This window comes from Podarcis erhardii (assembly GCF_964252035.2).
Source record: "Podarcis erhardii genome assembly, chromosome: 8".
Classification (NCBI taxonomy): Eukaryota; Metazoa; Chordata; class Lepidosauria; order Squamata; family Lacertidae; genus Podarcis; species Podarcis erhardii.
In genome coordinates, this window is record NC_138499.1 from 47479013 (window position 1) to 47501425 (window position 22413).

At 39.6% G+C, this 22413-nt stretch overlaps 1 protein-coding gene across 2 annotated transcripts in view; it reads right to left on the reverse strand.

The window, feature by feature from the left end:
- Positions 1 to 3609: 3609 nt before the first annotated feature.
- YES1 (YES proto-oncogene 1, Src family tyrosine kinase) overlaps positions 3610 to 22413 on the reverse strand; it is a 32971-nt gene continuing 14167 nt past the window's right edge. Inside the window, exons 3-13 of one of the 2 annotated variants that reach the window (XM_081873248.1) lie at positions 20666 to 20749; positions 18599 to 18698; positions 17239 to 17337; positions 12625 to 12728; positions 12376 to 12525; positions 12038 to 12193; positions 11468 to 11647; positions 9640 to 9716; positions 9132 to 9285; positions 8443 to 8574; positions 3610 to 7384 (exon numbers count right to left, since the gene is read on the reverse strand). In XM_081873248.1, coding sequence (XP_081729374.1) covers positions 7176 to 7384; positions 8443 to 8574; positions 9132 to 9285; positions 9640 to 9716; positions 11468 to 11647; positions 12038 to 12193; positions 12376 to 12525; positions 12625 to 12728; positions 17239 to 17337; positions 18599 to 18698; positions 20666 to 20749 — 1445 coding nt within the window. In that variant the 3' untranslated portion in view covers positions 3610 to 7175. The remainder of the gene's footprint in view (positions 7385 to 8442; positions 8575 to 9131; positions 9286 to 9639; positions 9717 to 11467; positions 11648 to 12037; positions 12194 to 12375; positions 12526 to 12624; positions 12729 to 17238; positions 17338 to 18598; positions 18699 to 20665; positions 20750 to 22413) is intronic. The other variant, XM_081873247.1, reaches the window with a different exon arrangement.

Consider the following 22413-nt stretch of genomic DNA (forward strand, 5'->3'; position numbering starts at 1 on the left):
CGCTGTAGTTTCTTAAGGGTTGCTGGAAGTAGTAACCCTGCGAGGGATGAACTACAGGGCCCAGAATTCTTTGGTGCTTCCAATGTGCTTTAATGGGGTTTGCGATTGAACTCAGAAAAACAAACAAACAAACAAACCTGTTTCTTTAATAGCATGCACAGGCCCACTGCAATGCTAACTTTCTCCCAAACACCCCCCCCCCAAAATAGATACTGTTTCTCAGGTTTATTATGGCATAACCTTTTGTGGACTTACGAGTTTATACCATAATAAATGTGTTACAGTACAATTGTCTACTTAGAAGCCCCATTGATGTCATTGTTGCTTACTCCCAGATGAACAGGATCGATTGCAGCCTTAACTCTTGCCCCGCCCCCCCCCACAACAAAGTAACACATCAAAGACTTGGGATTTGAGCATTTATGGACACATCCTCTTTGACTAGGAAGTTCTTTCCTCAATCCTTGATGAGGATAGGGATTCTCCAGAGTTATTGGTATAGAAAATGCTTTTTTGCACACACTCAGGTGCACTTTAATCTATATATTCCAGGAGTGGGCAAGCACTTCAGATGTAATTGGACTCCCAAACTGCCACAAGCCAAAGCCAGCATGTCCAGTGGCCAGGTATGGTGGGAGTGGTTATACAACAGCAGCAGGAGAACCACAGATTCCCTACCCCATCTCTATTCCATTGTTGAGCCCCTGGCACTGAAAACAGGCATTACTGCTGAGATCTGGCACAAGTTCTGAAGCTTTAGCAGCTGAAACTTTTTCCAGCGTGGACCTAATGTTAAATGTGTGCCAAGCAGGTGATGGTCCAGATGCATGGCCGTTAATGATCACCCTAACAAAACAGGCTTTAAATCAAAGGGAATGTTAATGCTTTAATATCTAAAACAAACAGACCAAGCCAAAAATATCTAAAACAGACTAATCCAGAGGGCTACTGTACCATTTGTCGCCTTTTGAACTGGAACCTTTAACTGAGCCTGAACAACCCCTTTGATCTGCACCAATTAGCAAGTGATCATGTTTCTCTCTATACCAACGAAAACTTCACTTGCTAATTCTTACACCCAAAGCTCCTGCTACAGGTGCAAGAGCAGGTGAGGTAGCGATTAAAATGACAGACTGTTAAGTCAACCCCAATGTTAGAACACATCCTGGAAAAACCCCACAACTAGTTATGTTGTTAAGAGCATCTGAAAGGCTAACCAGTGCATCAGTTGGGCCTTTGTGATTATCTGGTATTCCTGGTATGCCTTCTGGTGCCTTCTCCTTGGTCTTCCTGTAGTTCCTGTGCTGACCTCTTCCCAGCTCTTGTAAACTGCCTTCAGCCCTCAACATTCCCTGTTTCAGTGGGAATGAATTGTACGTGGTGACAGAAGTCTCAAACTTTTGCTAAGCCCTTATTTACCACCATCACTGATTGAACAGCTTTTGGCTTGGGATGAAATTGGGCCATATTGAGAAGGGCTGCACGATACGCTTATATAAAAAAAAGACTGAAATAAGTGGCATTATCCTTATTTAACATGTTTTCTAAAACATGTTTAACATTTTTTATTTAACATGTTGTGCCTAAAGAGGCACAACAGGCCCCATGAAACTGCAGAGCTCCTATGATACTGTGTTTGAAGCTGCCTCCACTGTAATGTTTTGCATCCCTGAAATGCTTTATCGGTATTGTCACCAGACTCTGTAGAACAGCTCAGTACACACTTAGAAGTCTTTGAGAAGTATAATACTTGTGTGTTGCTTCTGAAAGGAGTGCCAATAGATAGAAAAGCAACATGATCATTGCACCATTTAAATGGGAGGGCGTAGAGATCTAGCAGTTGGAAATGACAGTTTTATTTTATTTACGTATTATTTCATAAAATTTATACACTGCTTGATCATAAAAAAAACCCCTCAAAGTGGTTTACAAAAGAGTAAACAATAAAATCAAGGAAAAAATTCAAACATACAAAGTTAAAATGCTACAACAGATTAAAACTATCTTAACTTTCTAAGCATCTGGGGTAGTATCCAAGTCATACTGAGAGCAGACTCATTGAAATCTGGACTGAGTACTTTGTAAAGGTGGTGTTTTATGAAAAGTTCCTACTTCTCTGAAATAGTTGAATGAGATCAGTGACTCAGTGACTTAGTTGGATGCCAACCTTAGAATTTTTGGAACATGCTAATTGTGGCCACAGTCCAGTTGCCCTGCTCAAAATTAACTGTACAGTACTTGCAAGTCTATGGTTTTGAGGAAATGCTTCTTAAATTCACTAGTCATTTCAAAAACAGAAAAAAACTATTAAGTTTGGGTATCTGGGTTTCACACCAGTTTATGTAGACCAAAATAAAAATGCCTTATATCGATTATTGGGATAGGCAAACAAATCAGTAAGGAGACATAATTGGCAAGTCAGAAGAGGCTGACGGGTATAAAATGGACTAATGGAGGAAAATGCATAAATTACTCATAAAAGCACAGTAAAGCCTGGTCACAAAACATATTTAAAATCAGAGAAATAGGAACTGATAATATCATACCTTATAATGTATGTTGTTCGTTACTGATGTGAAACGCTGTGTGCATTTTCACACTCAAAATAGGCCTCAAGCTGATTTCATACACTTGCTATCTCCCTCTCTCTCTCACACACGGACAGAGAGAAAGAGAGACTGCAAATAGATGGTATAAATAAGACATAGGAACAACCCCGTGGATATTTGTCTCTGCTGAAACTGCACATAGTGCTGCTTGATTAGCAGGAAGCAAAGCTGTGTCTCTTTCCCTTGAGCTGTGTGGGAGTTTGTCTGCTGTACTTCTGAAGTTAATGGGTGAGAGTAGAGAAAGATCATCCCTGCATCTCTCTCCAATTTCTAGTAACTGGTTGCAGCACTGTTATCCTGAGATTTTCCCAAGCCTCTGTGTTCTCCGCAAGGAAACTATTTTTTTCTAAGGCTGTTTTATCCTTGACAGTATTTCACTTGCTCTTCATCACAGACAAATGACTGGCCTAGAACAAATGCAGCAGCTGGCCAAGGAGGCAGCAAAACCAGGGGTAAGAGACGCTTGGGAGTTATCAGTGGAAGTAGCAAGTTTCAGGAATGAGCATCTTCCAAAATAGTAGGGAGTTGTTAAGTGGGGACTTTTTGGATCAGGGTTCACTACCTCATCTAATAGGATATATATGCAAGATGTTTTGATATAATTTCATAGGAATATGAACTGCTACTACAAATTACCTTAATGCTATAGCCTACTTCAATAAGATTCAGAGGCAAATAAGTGGCCACTTTCAATAAGTCTGGGTAAAAGTTGATTTAATCCAGGAAACCTGTATGGGGAAGAGTGCCCTGGATACTGTCTGAAAATACAAATTGTCAATGTCACAGCTATTATTTTTTGAACTTTCATATCAGACATTTTTGAGGAAAGGGCTGTGGTTATGAATTGACATACATCTAGCAAAATATGACATTTAACAAATAGACTGTAATATAAATAAGCACCACTGCTGAATAGAGGAATAATGAGTTATGCTTAGATTTCCACAGATGTTAAACCATGGTTTGTTTGTTTTTGTAAACAGTATTCACTACACAATGATTATACTTTAGGAAGTTTAATTATGCAAAAGTAATAAAATATTAAAAATATTTAAGCTTGTGTACACAGCATGATAGGAAAACCAAACCAAAATTTTAAAATGAAAAGTTACCACACAATGTAGCTTCAACAAAACAGATGGGCAAGGTTTGCAATACAGTTTTGATCAGAAATGTTACATAACTGTTTCCATTAAAATATCGAAATCATTCTTAAATGATTGATTACAGTAGCGCAAGTGCTGAAAATACAATAAATGTAGTAGTTGAAAACATGTAAAAAGTTTGCATCATCATTTTGTTTTGTTTAGAAAACAGTATACTAGGATTTCTACAGTCATAATATACAGCGGCACTTCTGTACACTGGAGATGTGGGATTGGCTGTACAATATTGAATGAAGAATGAGGTTGTGGAAGAAGACATGGGAAACAATGCACAAAACTAAGCTTTTGTGTCGTTTGCATTAAAAACGAGCTGAGATGGCATGGAAGTAGTGTCTGAGAAATTATAACCAACAGCACAATCTGTTGGGAACTTTCCCAGCACGGATCCTTTTGAAATGAACAGGAGCAACACAAGGAAATGGTGGCATCCATTCTTTTCAGCTGTGTTTTTGCATAATTTTCTTAGTTAATTATGTTTACCACTCCCAGTCCACTGAGGAGCAAACCACAACCACACACACACACACCACTCATGCAAGAGGCTGCTGTGGGGTGCAAACTCCCCAACATCTACCAATGCAGCTCACACATGTGGAAGGAAGTGGAGGGGAGAGAATCCTGAGATCCACACACACACATAGCAGTGATACTATTCAATTCATGGTACAGTTCAGTCTCTGATCTATTTGGCAAAGTACTGGAGCAGGGAAGATCCACAAATACTGCTGCAGTCCTGGGACTGTAGCCCAAGAACCGATGCGAAGTATACAAATTAATAACAAAACATTCATAATATCACAAGACGCCTCATCCACATGGAGCAAAGTAGTCGTTAGTGTTTTCTTATCGTTAATTGGTAAGGGGAAACAGTTCAGAGCGTATCTTAGAAGGGTTCCCTTGCTCACTGATACGGAAACAGGACCGACAAAATAATTCATGAAAAGTAATTAATATTCTAGGGGGGAGAAATTAAGTAAGCCCTGACATCTGCAAGATATAGTCTATATGGACTGCTGAAAAAAATGTTTAGAAGAATGCAAAATGAAACACCAACAGAATAGTGATTCTTATAACCCTCTAGAGTTCTAAAGTGATGTTCAAATTTTATTTATTTATTTATTGCATTTCTAGATTGTCCTTTTCAGCCCAAGGTGGCACACATAGCTCTCCCCCATCCCCACAACAACCCTGTGAGGTAGGTTAGGCTGAGAGGCAGTGCCTGGCCTAAGGACCCCCAGTGAGCATGAATCCCAAGTGGGGATTTGCACCCTGCTCTCCTTGGTACTCTAACCCCTATGTCATACTGGCTTAAGAAAGCAGCCCAGGAACCTATCAGGATTTTTCTTTTCTTTTTTTAAAAAAGATAAGCTGCTATAATTTAATTTAAAATCAATCCTGTTAAACAAAATTAAAAACATACTTTATAAAAATAATTGAATTTTTTAGTGTATTGTATTACTTTTAATAAAAAAAAGTATGTCAGTGTCAAGTTCTTATTTGCCAAAACAGCTTAATTACATCAAAGATTTGAGGTAAAAGACTTATCACAAAGAAAGTTGTAGATACTGAGGGCATTCTTTTTAAAATACATAATCGTTTTTCATGAACTGGCTCATAAAGTTGTGTTTTTTTATTTCCTCACTATACAAAAGTTGTTACAATGAATTGTTCCATTTGTTAATTAACATCCAATCAATATCATTATAATTTACTGATGTGTTGCATTATTACATAAATGTAATTGTATTACCCATTCTAACATACAGGAAAAATCACAACCCCATAATTTATTTTCTACATAAAACCCTTAGAAAATTTCATAGTTAGGGGTGCATAAATGATAAGGGAAAATGCAACATAATTGCACCGTTTTACAAAAAATATTGTAGGAGCAGAATTCAAAACTCCCGATGCAACAAATGTAACCATTAAGAACTAAATCCATATGATTTGTCTGATATGACAATGATGTTGATCATAATTTTCACAGAAAAAGTTTGTTGTGCAGAATTTTTTTTAAAGTAAAATTGGCAAATTCTAACAATGCCAACGGCACATTATCGCTTGATATGTCAGAGGTTATGTTAACTACTATTACTTCCAGGACAATATGCAGTTGGAAGAAGGCTTCTCCACGCTTGCCACTAGCTGAATCTAGTGGGGTGAATATGCAAAGCCCGGGGGGGCGGGAATGGTAAATCCTACCAACCACTCCCCCTTCCACACACAGCCACTTATTGGTGGGTGTCTGGCTTTTCTAAACAGCCCGTCCATGTGCAAACCCTGCTCTGTATGCATGCTCTGTTGGCTTGGAGCTTGAATATAGTATGCAACAGCTGGGCCAACTAACCATCAATAATTTGCTGTCAATAATCTAATACTAAATATATTGGGCTCCTCAACTTTTCACACTTTTTTCCATAAATACTTTGTAAATGATACATAAGAGTATCTTGTTAAGAAAAGCAGAAGTGCAATTTTGTGAATCCCTGAACTGGCAATGTTTTATAGGAAGCATTTGTAGCTACTAACCACCTCTCCCTCCCTCTCTCTCTCTTTCTCTCTCTCACCTGAAAGAATCTCACAAGATTGAGGCATGTTTCACGGGGCATTTCTCTCTGAAAGGTTACCTCTTGAAAGAATGATGAGACTTTCTCTTTCCCCCTGATTGCATTAATTCAACTTGTGGTTACCTTTATCATTTATAATTAAAGTAAAGCAGGAACGGGGGTGGGGTGGGGGAGATCAACTTGCATATACTAATTTCCAGTTACATTAACATAAAAAGTATCTCTACAGTGCATTAATGCTCTTCACTTCCACTACTGAGGTCTACAATTTAATCAAGTTTATCATAAATTGTCTGGTTTTTAAAAGAATACTTTCCTATCCTAATTAAATCAATGTAAAATGGGTCGGGTCTCAAGATCACAACTGTAGTGCTATCTCAGTTTTTGGACACAGGGCATTTTATAAAATTGGAACTGAACTGTTTGGTCCCGTACACCTCCTTTCTTATTCTCAGAACATTTCCATTCAGAAGTTTATCTAATTGCTGGTGTTCCCTTTGCAGTACAGATAAGACAAGAGAAAAAGAAACAGATTAGCTGTGCTACTCTTATAAACTGTAATGGTAATGTTCATTTTACCACCAATTTTAAAGTATGCTTCTTGTGGACCCTAACAGAATAAGGAAGGAAAATATCACATCATTGGTACATTTGGGTATAACACTTTAAAAAGTGGTTTTGTGCAATTGTATTACGGAATTCCAGTTTGCTAGCCATCAAGAGCATGCAAATGGCAATTTGCTTTCCTCTGAGTCCTTCCAATCAGCAAGGATTTTTTTTGGAAGTATTTTATATTTGGCAGATTTGTGCAATGAATGTAGGCCAAAGACTTATAAATTATCTCCAGGCTGGTACTGTGGTTCTGTTGCAGTAAAATAGTCTTCTAAGAAAGATTGAATATACTCAAATGTTGGTCTTTCATCAGGATCTTTCTTCCAACACAGTTTCATTAACTCATGGAGAGATTCTGGGCATCCTTGAGGACAAGGCATTCTATAGCCACGTTCCACTTGTTCCAAAACTTCCCGGTTTACCATGCCTAAAATTATACAATATGGATTGAAGTTTATAGTCAAGAACATGGAAGAGCTTTTAAGGAGTGGCCAGTGATTTTCTGGCCTTTTGAGAATCTATGAATAATGGGTGTATCTGAAACAAGATACTGGCTGGGTTCAGATGTAATGCAAACCCATGGTTTGTGTCACTAAGCTACGATTGTCGTGAGTTTTCAAACCTGAAGTCAGTCATAAGTCTTGGTTTGTTTAGGGGGTGACAAACCGAGATCTGAAACAAATAGACACTGTCTTGTTAACTACAGTTTGCAGTTTTGTCTATAGTTAATGTCAGGAGCTGGAGTCAGGGGCAGGTCAGCAAAAAAACACAACCAGTGTAAGTGAAGTTAACTCCAAAGAAACCAGAACAGCTCAAGCCTAGTGATCAGAGCAACTTTCCCTGGTAGGTCTTGCCCTAATGAGGCAATTGCGAGGACTGAGGGTCTTCACCTTCCCACGGCTCTCCTCACCCAGGTTCTTCCCCAGAAACCTGAGGCTCCTTCACCTTCTCTCTCTTTGCAACAACTTTTATATACCCCCAGGCCTATTGATATCATTTTCATATTAGTCTTTGCTGATAGGTTGGTTTTAGCTCTTTTATTTGTGAAATGTTCTGTTTACTGTGATGGACATTTGTTTTATTTCATGCTGGGACAGCTTTTAGCATTGAATTTATTGTATTATTGTGGTGGTGTAATCTTGTTTCACATATTGGTATGTATACTGTCTAGAGAATTGATTTTCTGAGGTGACCAAAATCAATAATAGTATAATTTATAGGCTCCAGTCCTTTCATAAACCACCTAACTAAACTAACAAATTAATATTCAGTACTTTTAGTTTAGTGGTGAACTCTTGTTCACATGTGAAAACAATGCTGGAGACAAACCAGTTTTGAATACTAGTGAATAAAACAGGCTATCTTCCACTGCATGAATTTTTAAGCAAAAAACACACAGCAAGAAATAGAACAGTGAGTTGGCTCACACATTCAAGATACCATATAAGCAAACAACAATATTCTTATTCTTTTTTTTTTTTTTACCTGGATATGGCACACGACCCTTTGTTACAAGCTCTGTCAACAAAATTCCAAATGACCAGACATCAGATTTAATTGTAAACCGACCATATAATGCAGCCTCAGGTGCTGTCCACTTAATTGGGAATTTGGCCCCTAAAAGTGGATAGAAGTATAAAAAGTAGTTTTGGTGTGAACTTGCAAGATTGACTCTGGGGAGAGAATTCATTATTTTACAATGAAAAGGCCAGAAGTATAAACATTTAAATAACCTTATAAAATGCTTGCAGGTTCGTGGGAAGGCGGGATCAAGCACTGATGGGGTAACACCTTTGTTAGGACCAACCCCCCAAATTGCAAAATAATAACGTTTCTGAACTTCAAGCTAGATCTAATGTTAGATAAATAAAGCAATGATAGGGTTCAGGTATTATAAAAAAGCCCCAGTGTAGGACATGGTGTAATTTCAGAAATATAGAAAATGCAATTTCAGAATTGAAATAGAAATTTTTATTTCATGGTTCATGAGACTGCAAGAATGGTATGCAACTGTAATATGTGTGTGAGAGAAGCCCATGTTACAAGCGTGTATTGGGCCCCAAACAGTTATGCTTAGGCCCTGCTGATCATGAACCCAGATGTGGTTCTAGATTTTAAATCTCTCAAATTAATTCTGTTGGTTAATAAGAAATATAACAAAATAACAGATATACCTTGTCTGGCAGTGTACTCATTGTCCTCTATTAACCTTGCTAAGCCAAAGTCTGCAATCTTGCACACCAGGTTGTCTCCTACAAGGATGTTAGCTGCCCGAAGGTCTCTATGGATGTAGTTCATTCTTTCAATGTAGGCCATGCCATCTGCAATCTTTAAAAAACTGTATATTAACAAAACAGTGCATAGCCTCCCAAATACTTAACATATACTAATAAACATGTTTGCTCTTGTTTAGCTGCCTACGTTACATTTTACAAACATAACACTAGATTTTTACCATTTTTAGATTTAAGATTTTTTGACTTAACTATGCATATATTCTATTCAAGCTTGTAGTAATTATTATTTTGCAACAGAATTAAAAGTTCTTCATAAACTGGAAAAAGCTATACACTAGTTAAAGCAGACTGTTGTGTTCAACCTTTTCTACATGTTACCCAATACTACCATGTTGTAACAAGATAATAATCTAGCAAAATGACCTCTCTTGATTTAAACAAGTACCTGAGCAGCCATATCCACCAACTGCGGAAGCTTTAAATATTTCCCTTCTCCTTCCTTAAGAAAGTCTAGCAAGCTACCTGCAGAAAGACATTAGTGCATTTATTTAGGTGCAGCTGGAAACTTATACGAGACATTATTAAAGTAATTTACAGGGAATAGTTCTAGGCTGTTTTCTCAGCTATGGAATCTGTTAGCATAGATAATATTCTTTGCAAAACCCAATAGTGTCCAAAACACAATGATTTCACATAATTTTGCAAGGGACTCAGTTGAAAATAGGGTTGTCTCAAGCATATTGCACAAACCTAACACTGACAGAATCAAAACGAAGGAAATCGATAGAAGGGACTGCAGTGCTGCTACTGCTGCTAATTCCTTGGGTTTATGTGGATGAGAGGCTCAATGCTGTTAATTTAGAGCCATTTAAAATTTATTGGTTGAACATGAGACTCCCCAAAAAGAAACCACCTCCATAACTTTGTGAGGCATCAATTTTACATCACATATGCACAAACAAACAAGTGACCTTTGGAAATGGATGCAAATGTAGTATTGATTTATCTATTAGTCACAGGCAGCATTTGAGTAGAGCTCTCCCTCTTGCAAAGAGACTGGATTACCAGAATCTGTACAACAGCAGTTTCTACATTTACAGCAAGCTGCTAGGAAAATAATGGAACTGAAGCCAGTTCAAATTTCATCTACTACTGCTATGCACCTGAGTGCATAAGTTTTCATCCACTCATGTGCATTCACATACAGAAGGCAACATTAATTGACAATGGTTGTGTTCGCACACAACACTAAGCTAAGTCATGGTTGAGCACTACATGGAGAAGCTGGAATGAGATTCATGCGCCCAGTCTTTTTCTTCTATGTCACTAGCACATGGTTGTTTAAAAATCAAAGATGGTGGTTTATAACTTTTTAAAACTTTAAACTCTGCATTATGAAACTAGCTTTTAAAACTAGTTCATATGCAACAACAAGCTGGGATTCTGTGAAAATATAACTAAATATTGCCAAAATCCTCTTCTGGGCCATGTGGAGGAGACTGAAGAGGGGGAGCACAGGAGCCTGTGTCTTGGCCTCATTTCAGCTGATGCACCAAGTGCTAAATTGGAAACAGATCAGCATGTCTGCAGTACAAGAACTATCCTTTTGTTTCAGATGCAAAAGACTCTATGAAGCCAGATGGGCGGGGTATAAATAATAAATTATTATTATTATTATTATTATGAAGTCAGACTGTATCTGACATATAGGCTGAGTTTGCACAAAGCACTAAACCACAGTTTAATGTTATGTTCATGAGCTTTGTACTTGTGTCTTCTCCCTCACTTTTCCTTCTGCATAGCTACAAGGGGGATATTGGAAGTATTAAGACTGTTAAGACATGATGACAAACAGTGGTTAGTTGAAAAAGGAAGCAAATGCTTCCAATTGACTCATGGTGGTCACAACCAGATAAGAAAGGACAGTGGGGTGCGTGAACCTGAGACTTGTGCATGTAACACTGAACTATTGTTTAGCATTACATACAAAGCAGACCCTGTTTTAGAAAGTCTTATCTGAAATAGTTTTAAATTAATCTTTATTTTATGTTTTTTATATTGAAGCAAACTATTGATGCCAAATTTTTCCTAATGGAACACCAAACAGCTAAGCAGTTAAAACTGTGACAATGTAAGAAAGAAAAAAGAGAATATGTCAGTCCTTTAAAGACCAGCAAATTATTTGTAAGGGAGACCCAGCAAACCAAACAACAGACTTTACAAAATATTTCCATTTCAATCTCTTTTGTATCCATCTAAGAAGAAACAAGTACCTTTTGTCATGAATTCAGTGACTATGTAGATTGGCTCCTCAGAAACAACAGCATAAAGTGGAACAAGTTTATCATGCCTTAATTTCTTCATTATTTGAGCTTCTTGTAGGAAAGCTTCTGGCATCATTGTACCAGGTTTTAGTGTTTTGATTGCTACTTTTGTAGTTCCATTCCATGTTCCTATGGAAGCAGTGCATTATACTGTCAGTTACAGCAGAGAGAGATTTTCAGAATCTAATAAATAAATAGCATTACACTAATCAGTTACCTATAACTGCTTTCTCTTTTTTTTACTTTGAAAACTATAGAGAGAATCATATTAAAATCCCTTTATTCATGCTTCATGAACCGATGAGCAGTGTTAATCTGAATCAGATCAATGGTCCACCTTGTCCAGGGTTGTCTACATTGATTGGCAGTTGCTCTCTAGGCCCTTAAGGCAGAAGTCTTCTTAGCCCTCCTTCCAGAGATCCTTTGCAAATGGGAGGAGCCAGACTGAACCTTGTTTCTTCTGCATGTAGGGCCTATGATGCACCAATTAACTATGACCCTTCCCTGTGCAATGCTTACCCATCCATACTTCGCCAAAGCATCCTTGACCCAGCTTAACCTCTAGCCGCAAAGACTCTCTAGGAATTTCCCAGGCATCTTTTGCTAAACCTTGTGTCTGAGGTTTCACAGTTGGGCACACAGTTGTTAATTTATGACACAGGCCATCAGCATGATCTGGTAATTAGAAGAAGAAAAAACCCCAGATAGTCACATTTTTCAACAACAAAAAGTCATTTCCATAAATTCTCTCATTAGACCAAAAGTGCTCTTTATACATCTTTTAAGAATATTAAGATCTGATTCTATATATTTTCATTTCTGCAGCTATATATGAAGCTGGAAGATTTAAGACTTACCTGTATAGTGCTTGACCAGCTTTTGCAAAGATTCAAATTGTGCTCTAGTTGTTATGTAATATCCACCATTATCAAGTTTTCTAATTTTGTAGTGTTTCACATTGTCACCTCTAACCTCATCCCAGTCACGTATAGAAAGGGAATAAGCACCTTGAAAAAAAGGTAAAAAAGTAAAGTTTTGCTTTTGTCAATGTATTTATAAACATCAATAGTTGTTTGCCCCGAGAAATAACAAAATTAATGATATACCTTTTGTGGTTTCACTCTCACGGACTAAGAAAATACCACGCTGGTTCCCAGGATTTAAAAGTAATCTCTCTGCATCTTTCCTGCCCATCTTACCAAAATACCATCTAGATAATTCAAAGGAAAAAATATATGGTCAAATAAGGATTCTCTTGCAACAGTCTGGATAATACTGCAGTGTAAAGATAACATTTTACCCAAAAAAAGTCAATTGCATTGCATCTCAAGTGATAAGAATATGGCTTTCCACACTGATCCTACTATAAACCTGCAATATTTTCTATTTGAACAGGAAGTATGGTTTCCTTCTTTATGGACTATGGTTTAAGAACCATGGAAATTGTTCCAAAGGCCCAGTAATAGTCTAAGTCTTTATTCTTATTCTTGAACTCTAGCCACTCTCTCATACCCCATGGCAAACTCTTTTGTGGCCCACAGTTGGGGAATGACAAGGGGGGTTAACTGCTCAATTAAAATAGTTAAAAATTCCACTGGACTAATGCAATCACTGGTTTTGCTGAGGCAGTCTTTGGATTGTAGCTTCAATGTAATTTTGTTGTTCCCCTACATTTTTTCATTTAACATTCATTGTTTCATTGTAGTTTTGTGGTATTTTTTAAATGCCAAGCATATCAAACAGTATTTTAAAGCGAGGCAATATTTATAACTATTTATTAATTTGGAAAACACATTATGTTATGTGTGACATATCATTTTGTCTCCTATCATATCTTAAACACTCCTGACTAGCATAGAAAAAAACATTAAGCAAGCAACAAAATTAAACTTATGCAACTGAATATTTATAGATTAAAAAATAAACTATAGACATGGTTCCTTCTCTAATAATAATAATAATAATAATAATAATAATAATAATAATAATAATTTATTTATACCCCGCCCATCTGGCTGAGTTTCACCAGCCACTCTGGGCGGCTTCCAATCGAGTGTTAAAAACAATACAAAATTAAATATTAAAAACTTCCCTAAACAGGGCTGCCTTCAGATGTCTTTTAAAGAGAAGATAGCTGCTTATTTCCTTCACATCTGAAGGGAGGGTGTTCCACAGGGTGGGCGCTCATTCATACTGAGGTATGCAAAAGGAGTCTTCTGCTAGTTCTAGCTTTCCCCATAGCCCAGGTGGAAATGATATAAGATTGTAGATGGGAAAGCTTTCTAAAATTGTCCTCAGATTAATTTAGATATTATCCAAGTTCTCCTGGGGAAAAAACCCAAAAAACTGAAAATATTTTTCCAAGTCAAACAAAACGTCCAATAAAAAAATTAGTGCCCGCCTTTGATGGTCCTATCAGTCCACCACACTCAGCACAACTCCTCTTCCCTACATTTACCCAGAAATCTGGTAGCAGCAATGGAAGTTGTAGAGAGGGAGAAGAAGAGAGGGGTATCTCTTTTCTCCTTCTTTCATTAACAATGCGCTGGGTACAAAGGCAGAATGGTCATGTGCAATTTAGTTCTCCCAAAGGTTGCTGCAACTGCAGTACCCCACAGGAGACTTTACCTGTCTCATATTTCCCCAGGCTTACTGTCATGTCAGGAAAACAGAAAGGGAGAAGGAACAAAGCCTTTCTGCTTAATTTTCTCCCTTGCCCTACGAATGCTCAATGCTCCTGCTGCCTCCTTGCAAATGGTAAATGGAATTGCGTTAAGGGGGAAGCCATTAATTCCTCTCCAAATTTGATTGTGACCTGAGCCAGATAAGAATTTGCGAGTTCTCATCTGATGTGGTGTTTAACAAGTTCCTTAAGTTTGCATCAAAACCTGGGTGAGGATAACTTCAGCGCCATCATAAGATGCAATTTCACCCTTTCCTAAGATCACTATGCATGCCAGAGGACTTAAGAGAGTGGATTGGTGGCAAGACAAAAACTGGTTGTCTAGTATGCAAAGCCTTTTTTAAAAAGCACTTAAAAATGCAGCAATACAGAGAGAGAAAGAACTGCTTTCACCCAAGATTTAGATAACAAAGTATGGTTCATAGCAACAACCACTGCATGATAAATAAATTCTTGGAGTATCTATGTCAAAGGACTTGCTAATGCATGAGTCATCAACCACTATTATTCAATTCCACCCACAGCAAGTTAATGGAAGGTTACTTTCATAATCTACAAGTAGTAGGACTTCCGGGTTGACGCGATCGGATTAATGGCGGATTCCCTCCGAGCTCCGGAGGGAACCGGCTCCGCTGAGGGCGGGTCTTGCCGCGCCGGCGACGCGGGGACCCTTAGAAACCACAGGTGCGGATACCTGTGGACTTGGTGACTCGGTGGGCACCTTAAGCGCCCTCCTCGACAGTCAAAGAGCCTTTTTAAAGGCTGCGGAGAAGGTACGAGGAGTGGCGTGGTGCTGAGAGTAGACCGCTACCTCAGTGGAGTGAAGCCGCAAGCCATTGCCGGAGAGCGTCAACTTTCTTCCCGACATTTGGACCGAAAGTAAACACCCCGTGAGTAAAGGAAATTCGTACTTTAAAAGAAATTTTATCTTTAATCTGGCGATCAGGGGGGATGTGCTAAAGGGAAGTCCGCACCCCCCCTTCATATAGACAATCTAAAGCAAGGAGCGAAAGCCTAAGATCAGAGAGAAATAATCTCGTGTCTTTTGGAGACTGACAGAGATTCCATCAATTTACGTGAACAAGTTGTTGTTGTTTTTTTTCTAAGCTGTGCTGGAGGAAAGAGGAGAGTTTTAGAAAACTTCTGTGTACCCCCCCCCCCGAACCCGGGAGCACCCTGTATCAACCTAGCGCGAAAGAACAGGGTTTTGACAGCTGTCAATCGAGCTGTCAAACGGCAGGATTAAGAGAACTGTATTACTTTATATCTCTTGGATTTAAAAAGTGTTATATTCAACTAGAAGTGGTTGGAAACAAAGTAAACAACAAGGCAAAAAGACTGTTGGTATAGAACTTTAACAATGGCAATCCCTCTAGAGGGGACTGGAGACATTACAATGGATGCAGAAGGAAAACTACTAGCAGAAATAGAAAGAGCCTTCTTTCTCGTGGGAACTTTACAAGAGCAAGCTATGATTATGGACAAACAGTTGATGACCTTGATTTCTAAGACAAGTAACCCTGCTGATGGAATGAAGGAATTGACTCTGAAAGATTCTGCAGCTGAACCAGAAAAGACATCTTTGGAGTTGGAGGAAAAACAGGTCAAAGGGGAGAAAGTACAGATATTAAATTTCTTACAGGACTCCTTGCAGCCAAGGAACAGAGAAGCTCTTTGGATTACAAGTCATGGAGGGAGAAAAGCAAGGGAGGAAGCCGCTGGACACAATGGAATATGGGAAGTTAAAAAAATAAAGAAATATAACTGGGGCTTCCTCCTCTTTTCTGGATTTGATGACTTGGGGCTTTGGGGACCTTTGGCAGAACCTTGGCAGCAAGTCTTTCTAACTAGGACTGATCTGAGAAAGGATGAAGAGACCCCCCGAGACTTGAAGACCAACAAAATGGATTACCAACAGAACAGGCAGGGAGAGACTGAAATAGATTTAAAGGCCTCCGATGTGAGAAATCCGGGCTAGGGATCTTAGAAGAGGACAGCTATTTGGGAAGGGATAGATACCTGGGGCAGGGGGGGAAGGGGAAAAGTAGAATTTAAAACTTTATGATTTTTGGGTTTTTATAATGTTGATTCATATTTTAATACAAAAAAGGGGAAATTTTTGGTATAAGAATTTTGATCGATCTTAGAATAAGGATCTAATGTATATAAGCAAAGGATTATTGAATTGGGCCTAACAAAAAGAATCAAATTTAAACATAATAAGAACAGGATTGGGGAAGGAAACAAGAACTTGCTGAATTTAATATGGAAATTGGGATGTATGGGGGGGGTGGGGGGAAGTCAGGGAAAGAGGGTTATGAAAGCAAGGATATGAAAGCATTCATATGTGTGTTGTGTGTGTGTGTGTTGTTATAAAATGTGAAAATCCAATATATTTTTTTTTTTTTTAAAAAAAACATAATCTACAAGTAGTACTCCAGCACTTCCCCAATGGAAGTGTAGCCATCTAGCTGTGTTCCATGACCCTGTTGCCCTTAGTAACTAGGATAGAATGTAAAAAATATTGGTAAATATAAAAATCTGTTAAACAACACAAGCATTGTAGAGCATTCTTCTATCAGCATTAGATTAAGCATGTGCAATAATCCTTCATATTATGTGGGACTTCAGTTCCAAGGGTTGCATGTACATATGAAAATCACAAATAATCAAAACCTTGGAGCCATCTCATGGCTAGTGGGTGAGCATGAGAGAGAGTAGTTGAATCTGGCCCCAAAGCTGTTGTAAATGGTATCTATTAATAATTTAGCTTCTCCCTTACCCAATATCTGCAGGCTGTGATGGGCCAATAATTGCATCAGCATCTACACATGCAAATACTGTTCCCCAAACTCTGGTGTATGTTATGTAAATATAAGCTAAAATATAAACAATGTTTATGAAGAGATTGGTTTCATTTAGTCCCTCAAGGCACTTGGAATGGGGAAATCTTTCGTCTGCCTATAAGTCTTCTGCCTATAATTCTGTTGAAAGGTTATGGGTGAAATGACTGACCAAGGACACAACAATGCCTTACTCTTCTGCTTGAATGGAGTCTGCAGGAGCTACGTAATTGCTAGGAATGTAGCCACTCTTTCCTGTTGCAATTGATCGTGCTTCCCACCAGTCTCCTTCCCTGGGGAAAAAAAGGTATTACATTGAATATACATGAACAATAAGTCACTTTGCAAAGTGAAATGACATGAATACATAAACTGATCTTCAGTCCTAGCTTAGCTAATATGGCCTTATTGAAATTTAGGAAAACGGAATCTCAACTAGGTTGCACTAGAAACAAGTAAATTTTCCCCTGTTTAGGGGCAATTGTATGCAGTAGAAAGGTCAATTTCCACCTTGCCTCTAGTAAACCTTTGACCAATAATTGGAAAGGATGAATCTAGAAAATGGATCCTGAAAGGCTCTGGTTTCCCAAGGTTAGGAAGCCCTGGAGGAGACAGAATGTCCTCTCAACTCTGGAAAATAATGGAAAGTGACTTTTAAAAATAACTCTTCAATTAGGGAATAAAATATGATCATCTTCTGAATGTCAAAAAGCAGTTTCATTATTAGAGGAGACTTGGAATCTCAGAAGACTTGGAAGCATCTTACTGCAAGTTCCAATTTGGCAAAAAGTTTCATGATATATGCTTATTAGATATAGATAGATAGATAGATAGTGTGTGTGTGTGTGCGTGTGTATATAATTAGATCTACTACCTGCCCTTTATTTTTTTATTTCTTACCCACTCTTCACTGTAAGGTCACAGGATGAGTTACAAAGATAAGATTATACAATTATAAAAAACAAATACAACTGTTACAATTATAAAGCACATAAAACTATTCCAAATGGATTAGAACAATATGAATTCAGCAAGACTTGGGTCCCACAAAATAAGAAACCTTAAGTGTTATAGGGCACAGAGTAAAGAAGTGCAGCACTTCTGCAAATGGCATAAACTATGCAATGAAGGGAGTTGCACAATTTAGGGGCTGCCACAGAAAAATGCCCTCTTCCAGGCTGCCACTCTCCACACTTCTGATGGTGGTGCAGCTAAGAAGATAATGGTATTGTTTTGGAGATAATCCTGACCCCTAAAATGAACAATGGGTGCAATCCAGTTTCCTTTTGCATCCAACCCCTCCTGCATGCATGGTCTGCATAAAAGTGGCTCCTACCATTGACCACAGATCCATAGGACCACAAGGGTCATCTAGTCTAACCGCCTGCAATGCAGGAATCTTTTGCCCAATGTGGGGCTCAAAACAACAACCCCGAGATTAAGAGTCTCATGCTCTATCAACTGAGCTATCCCAGTCAGTAGCCATCCTGTCAGCGGACAGCTACACATGCCTAACATGTGCAGTCAGGTCCACAGGAAGCTGAAAATACTTACGTGTTATTGATTATCTGGAACCGTTCACCCTTCTTGAATGAAAGGTCATCTGTAGTTCTGGCTTCATAGTCATATAAGGCCACAAAAATAGTAACACCACCTTAGGAAAAGCAAAAATATGAAAATCAGGTCTTTTGCTAAACAGGAGGCATATAAAGTGTTCTTTAAATTTCATCTTGAGGGTAATTTGAATGCGAAGAATGGGCTGCATCCAGACGAGCTTCATTGCACCTAGGTCCTACTAAAATCCATGTGAAATATTAGTCATGATGTACCATATTGACCCAAATATAAGCCACACCTGAATATCAGCAGCACCTTTACAATTCAAGGGGGGGGGGAGAAAAAAAGACAATACCCAAATATAAGCTGCTCCCTTAAAATTCCACAGGCACTCACACCCATTCCGTTTTACCATATGTCTGTTTCAGTAGCGATATCATAAAAGCCAGTTTTTGGTAAGGTCGTTAATTTAAGCCGCACTTTAACTTTTCCCAGTCCGAATTTGGAAAAAAAATGAGGCTTATATTCAGGCCAATACGGTAAGTTCCACTTACTGCAATGGAAACTAAAAGCAATTTTCTTGATCTGGATCTAATGCAATGTCTGTAGGTGTTTTCCAATGGGAACATTGCCCAATTTCAATTTATTTGTTTTAAGAATTCTGGTTAGCTCCTACTGCTTTAATACTCAAGAGCTGAATTTCACATTATGGTTCTACTACAGGCTGATTACATTGCATGCTTAAAAATTCAAGAAATACGGCTCTACAATAAATGACTAGGCAAGGGTTCTAGCTGTACGTTTACCATGTGTGTTCAGACCCTCAAATGTCCTTCAAACACTTCAGGAAGGAGAAAAAACAAAATAGCACAGTTGAGCTTTGTAGGAACTCCATACACACACACACACACACACACACACACACACACACACACACACACGTGTGTGTGTGTGTGTGTGTGAGAGAGAGAGAGAGAGAGAGAGAGAGAGAGAGAGAGAGAGAGAGAGATGTGCTTCAGTGACTATTTCTTACTCCAACTGCCAACTGGAGAGTAGCAATTAAGTTTGAAGAATAAGGAATGCAAGTGACACAGATGATGGCACCCTTTCTAACTCAGCAACTCCAATCAGCAGACATATCTGTTTCCCATTATTGAGCCCCATGTTTTCCTTTCTCCCCATAGGCAAATAAGCTCAGCACACACAGAGGCCATATTTTTCCAGAGCACACAAGATGCCAGAACTAAACTTCCAGTGTGAATTGCAACTTTCAATAAAAGATGACAAGAACAAGATAGTGCTGTGATCACTATAATGGATTGTAAAGAACAATTTAATTGATTTTTCTACAGATGGTAGCTATATATTCTCTCATTGAATTCACTGCTTTGGCACAATGCTTTCAAATGCACATATTTTAATATTGTAGATACATTTACTGCAGTATGCTTTATTTTAAGACTCTACCACAGTTCATTTCAGGAAAGGCCTCAAACTGGCATTTTGTATAGATCACATTTCAAGAAGAAGCAAGTATCAGTTCAACAGAAAATACAGGCTGCAAACTCTGCCCACATACTAAAAACAAGCCACCTCTTCAATTCTGCTGGGTTTCTTTAAGAAAATTCCTGAAGTACAGCACACGCTATGGATAAACTTCTTAGATTTTTTAATCTTTATGGTTGCAGTTTTCACAGAGCCCTCAAAGTACAGTGGTACCTTGGTTCTCGAACTTAATCCATTCCAGGAGCCTGTTTGACTCCCGAAACTGTTCAAAAACCAAGGCATGGCTTCCAATTGGCTGCAGGAGCTTCCTGCACTCAATCGGAAGCAGCAGAAGCTGCATCGGATATTCGGCTTTCAAAAAACGTTCACAAACTGGAATTACTTCTGGGTTTGCTGCGTTCGGGAGCCGATCTGTTCGACAACTAAGCCATTCAGGAACCAAGGTATCACTGTAAATACTCAATCTCAATTTAGTTTAAGAGAGAACTTTTTTTTTACCCCTCAGTGGTCTAAGGAAATTTATTGTACACATGTATGCGTTTCCTCCTAAAGACTTACACTGAGTACAGATGATCATTGTTGTAGAGTGATTTCCTGTTACTGCAACCATATTATCCCCTTGATCCAGCAAAACTAACATAACTGTCGAAACATAATGTGTGAGGGTGGGGAAATTTCAGCAGATTTTTTTTTTTATAGAAAACCCTTTGGGGGCTATTCAGTTTGGATATTTTTTTTAAAAAAGGGTTGGAACATGACAGATATTTGCAAAATAATGAATGAATGAAGCATGAATTCTGCAAGCAAATATGCATACTGGAAGTACCCATAAATCCAAATTTGAAGAGAAAGCGGAACTCTAGTCTCCAGACGTTCCATTCCATGTGTGGCTTCGGTTGCTCTGTACTGGAATGTTGGCCTCATTATGAGGTAAATGTGATTGTTATGTGCAAAAAGGTCTAATTTTCAGATTTTTCTAGTAATCAGCATGTCTAGAAATATAGATATAATATCTATACACTTCTGTTTTCTGGATAGCGTAGAAGCAGTGATGTGAGGTTGGAAATGTTCTTCTATATTTTTTGTAGAAGTTTCCCCATTTCTAAAAATGAAATGGTCCATATAATTACCATATTTTTCGCACCATAGGGCGCACCGGACGATAGGGCGCACCTAGTTTTGGGAGGCGGAAAACAAGAAAAAATTATTCTGAACCCCAGAAGCCAGAACAGCAAGAGGGATCTAGCTTCTGGGATACCGTGTGGCTGTTCTGACTTCTGGGGTAACCGCGCCAAGCCTCTTCAGGGCAGCGGGATGAAGGCTCCCCCTGCCCAAAGAGGCTGCGCAGGGCTAAAGCAGAAGCCAGGACAGACGCGTCGCTGAAGAAGCACTGCGCCTTCTCTCTCTCTGCCCAGCGCCCCTCCTTCACAGGAGAGGTGCTGCGCAGAGAGGGAGAAGGGGCATCGCCCTTCAGCGAACCTGGAGAAGGAACAGAAGGAGACCCTTCTGCCGCCCCAAGCCTCGCGCGCCCGGCGGGACCTCCCGCCGGGCGCGCAAGGCTTGCAGACACTCGCCCAAGTACGGGGAGCCCTCCGGAGGGCTCCCTGTGCTTTGGGCAACAGGCTGCCGCCCCAAGCCTCGCGCGCCTGGCGGGAGCTCCTGCCGGGTGCGCAAGGCTTGCAGACACTCGCCCGAAGCACGGGGAGCCCTCCGGAGGGCTCCGCGTGCTTCGGGCGACAGGCTGCCACCCCAAGCCTCGCGCGCCCGGCAGGAGCTCCTGCCAGGCGCACGAGGCTTGCAGACACTCGCCCGAAGCACGGGGAGCCCTCCGGAGGGCTCCCTGTGCTTCGGGCAACAGGCTGCCGCCCCAAGCCTCGTGCGCTCGGCGGGACCTCCCGCCGGCCGCGCAAGGCTTGCAGGCACTCGCCCAAGTACGGGGAGCCCTCCAGAGGGCTCCCTGTGCTTCGGGCAACAGGCTGCCGCCCCAAGCCTCGTGCGCTCGGCGGGAACTCCCGCCGGGCTTGCAAGGCTTGCGGATAGCTTCCTGAAGCCTGGAGAGCGAGAGGGGTCGGTGCGCACCGATGCCTCTTGCTCTCCAGGCTTCAGCGAAAGCCTGCATTCGCACCATAGGACGCACACACATTTCCCCTTCATTTTTGGAGGGGAAAAAGTGCGTCCTATGGAGCGAAAAATATGGTAATTAATAGCATAAGGAATGGATGCGCCACCAGTCAAAAGAGCCATTTCAAAGTTGTCACCTTTTTTACCAAGTGACTATCCCATGGATGCTCATTTAGCACACAAAC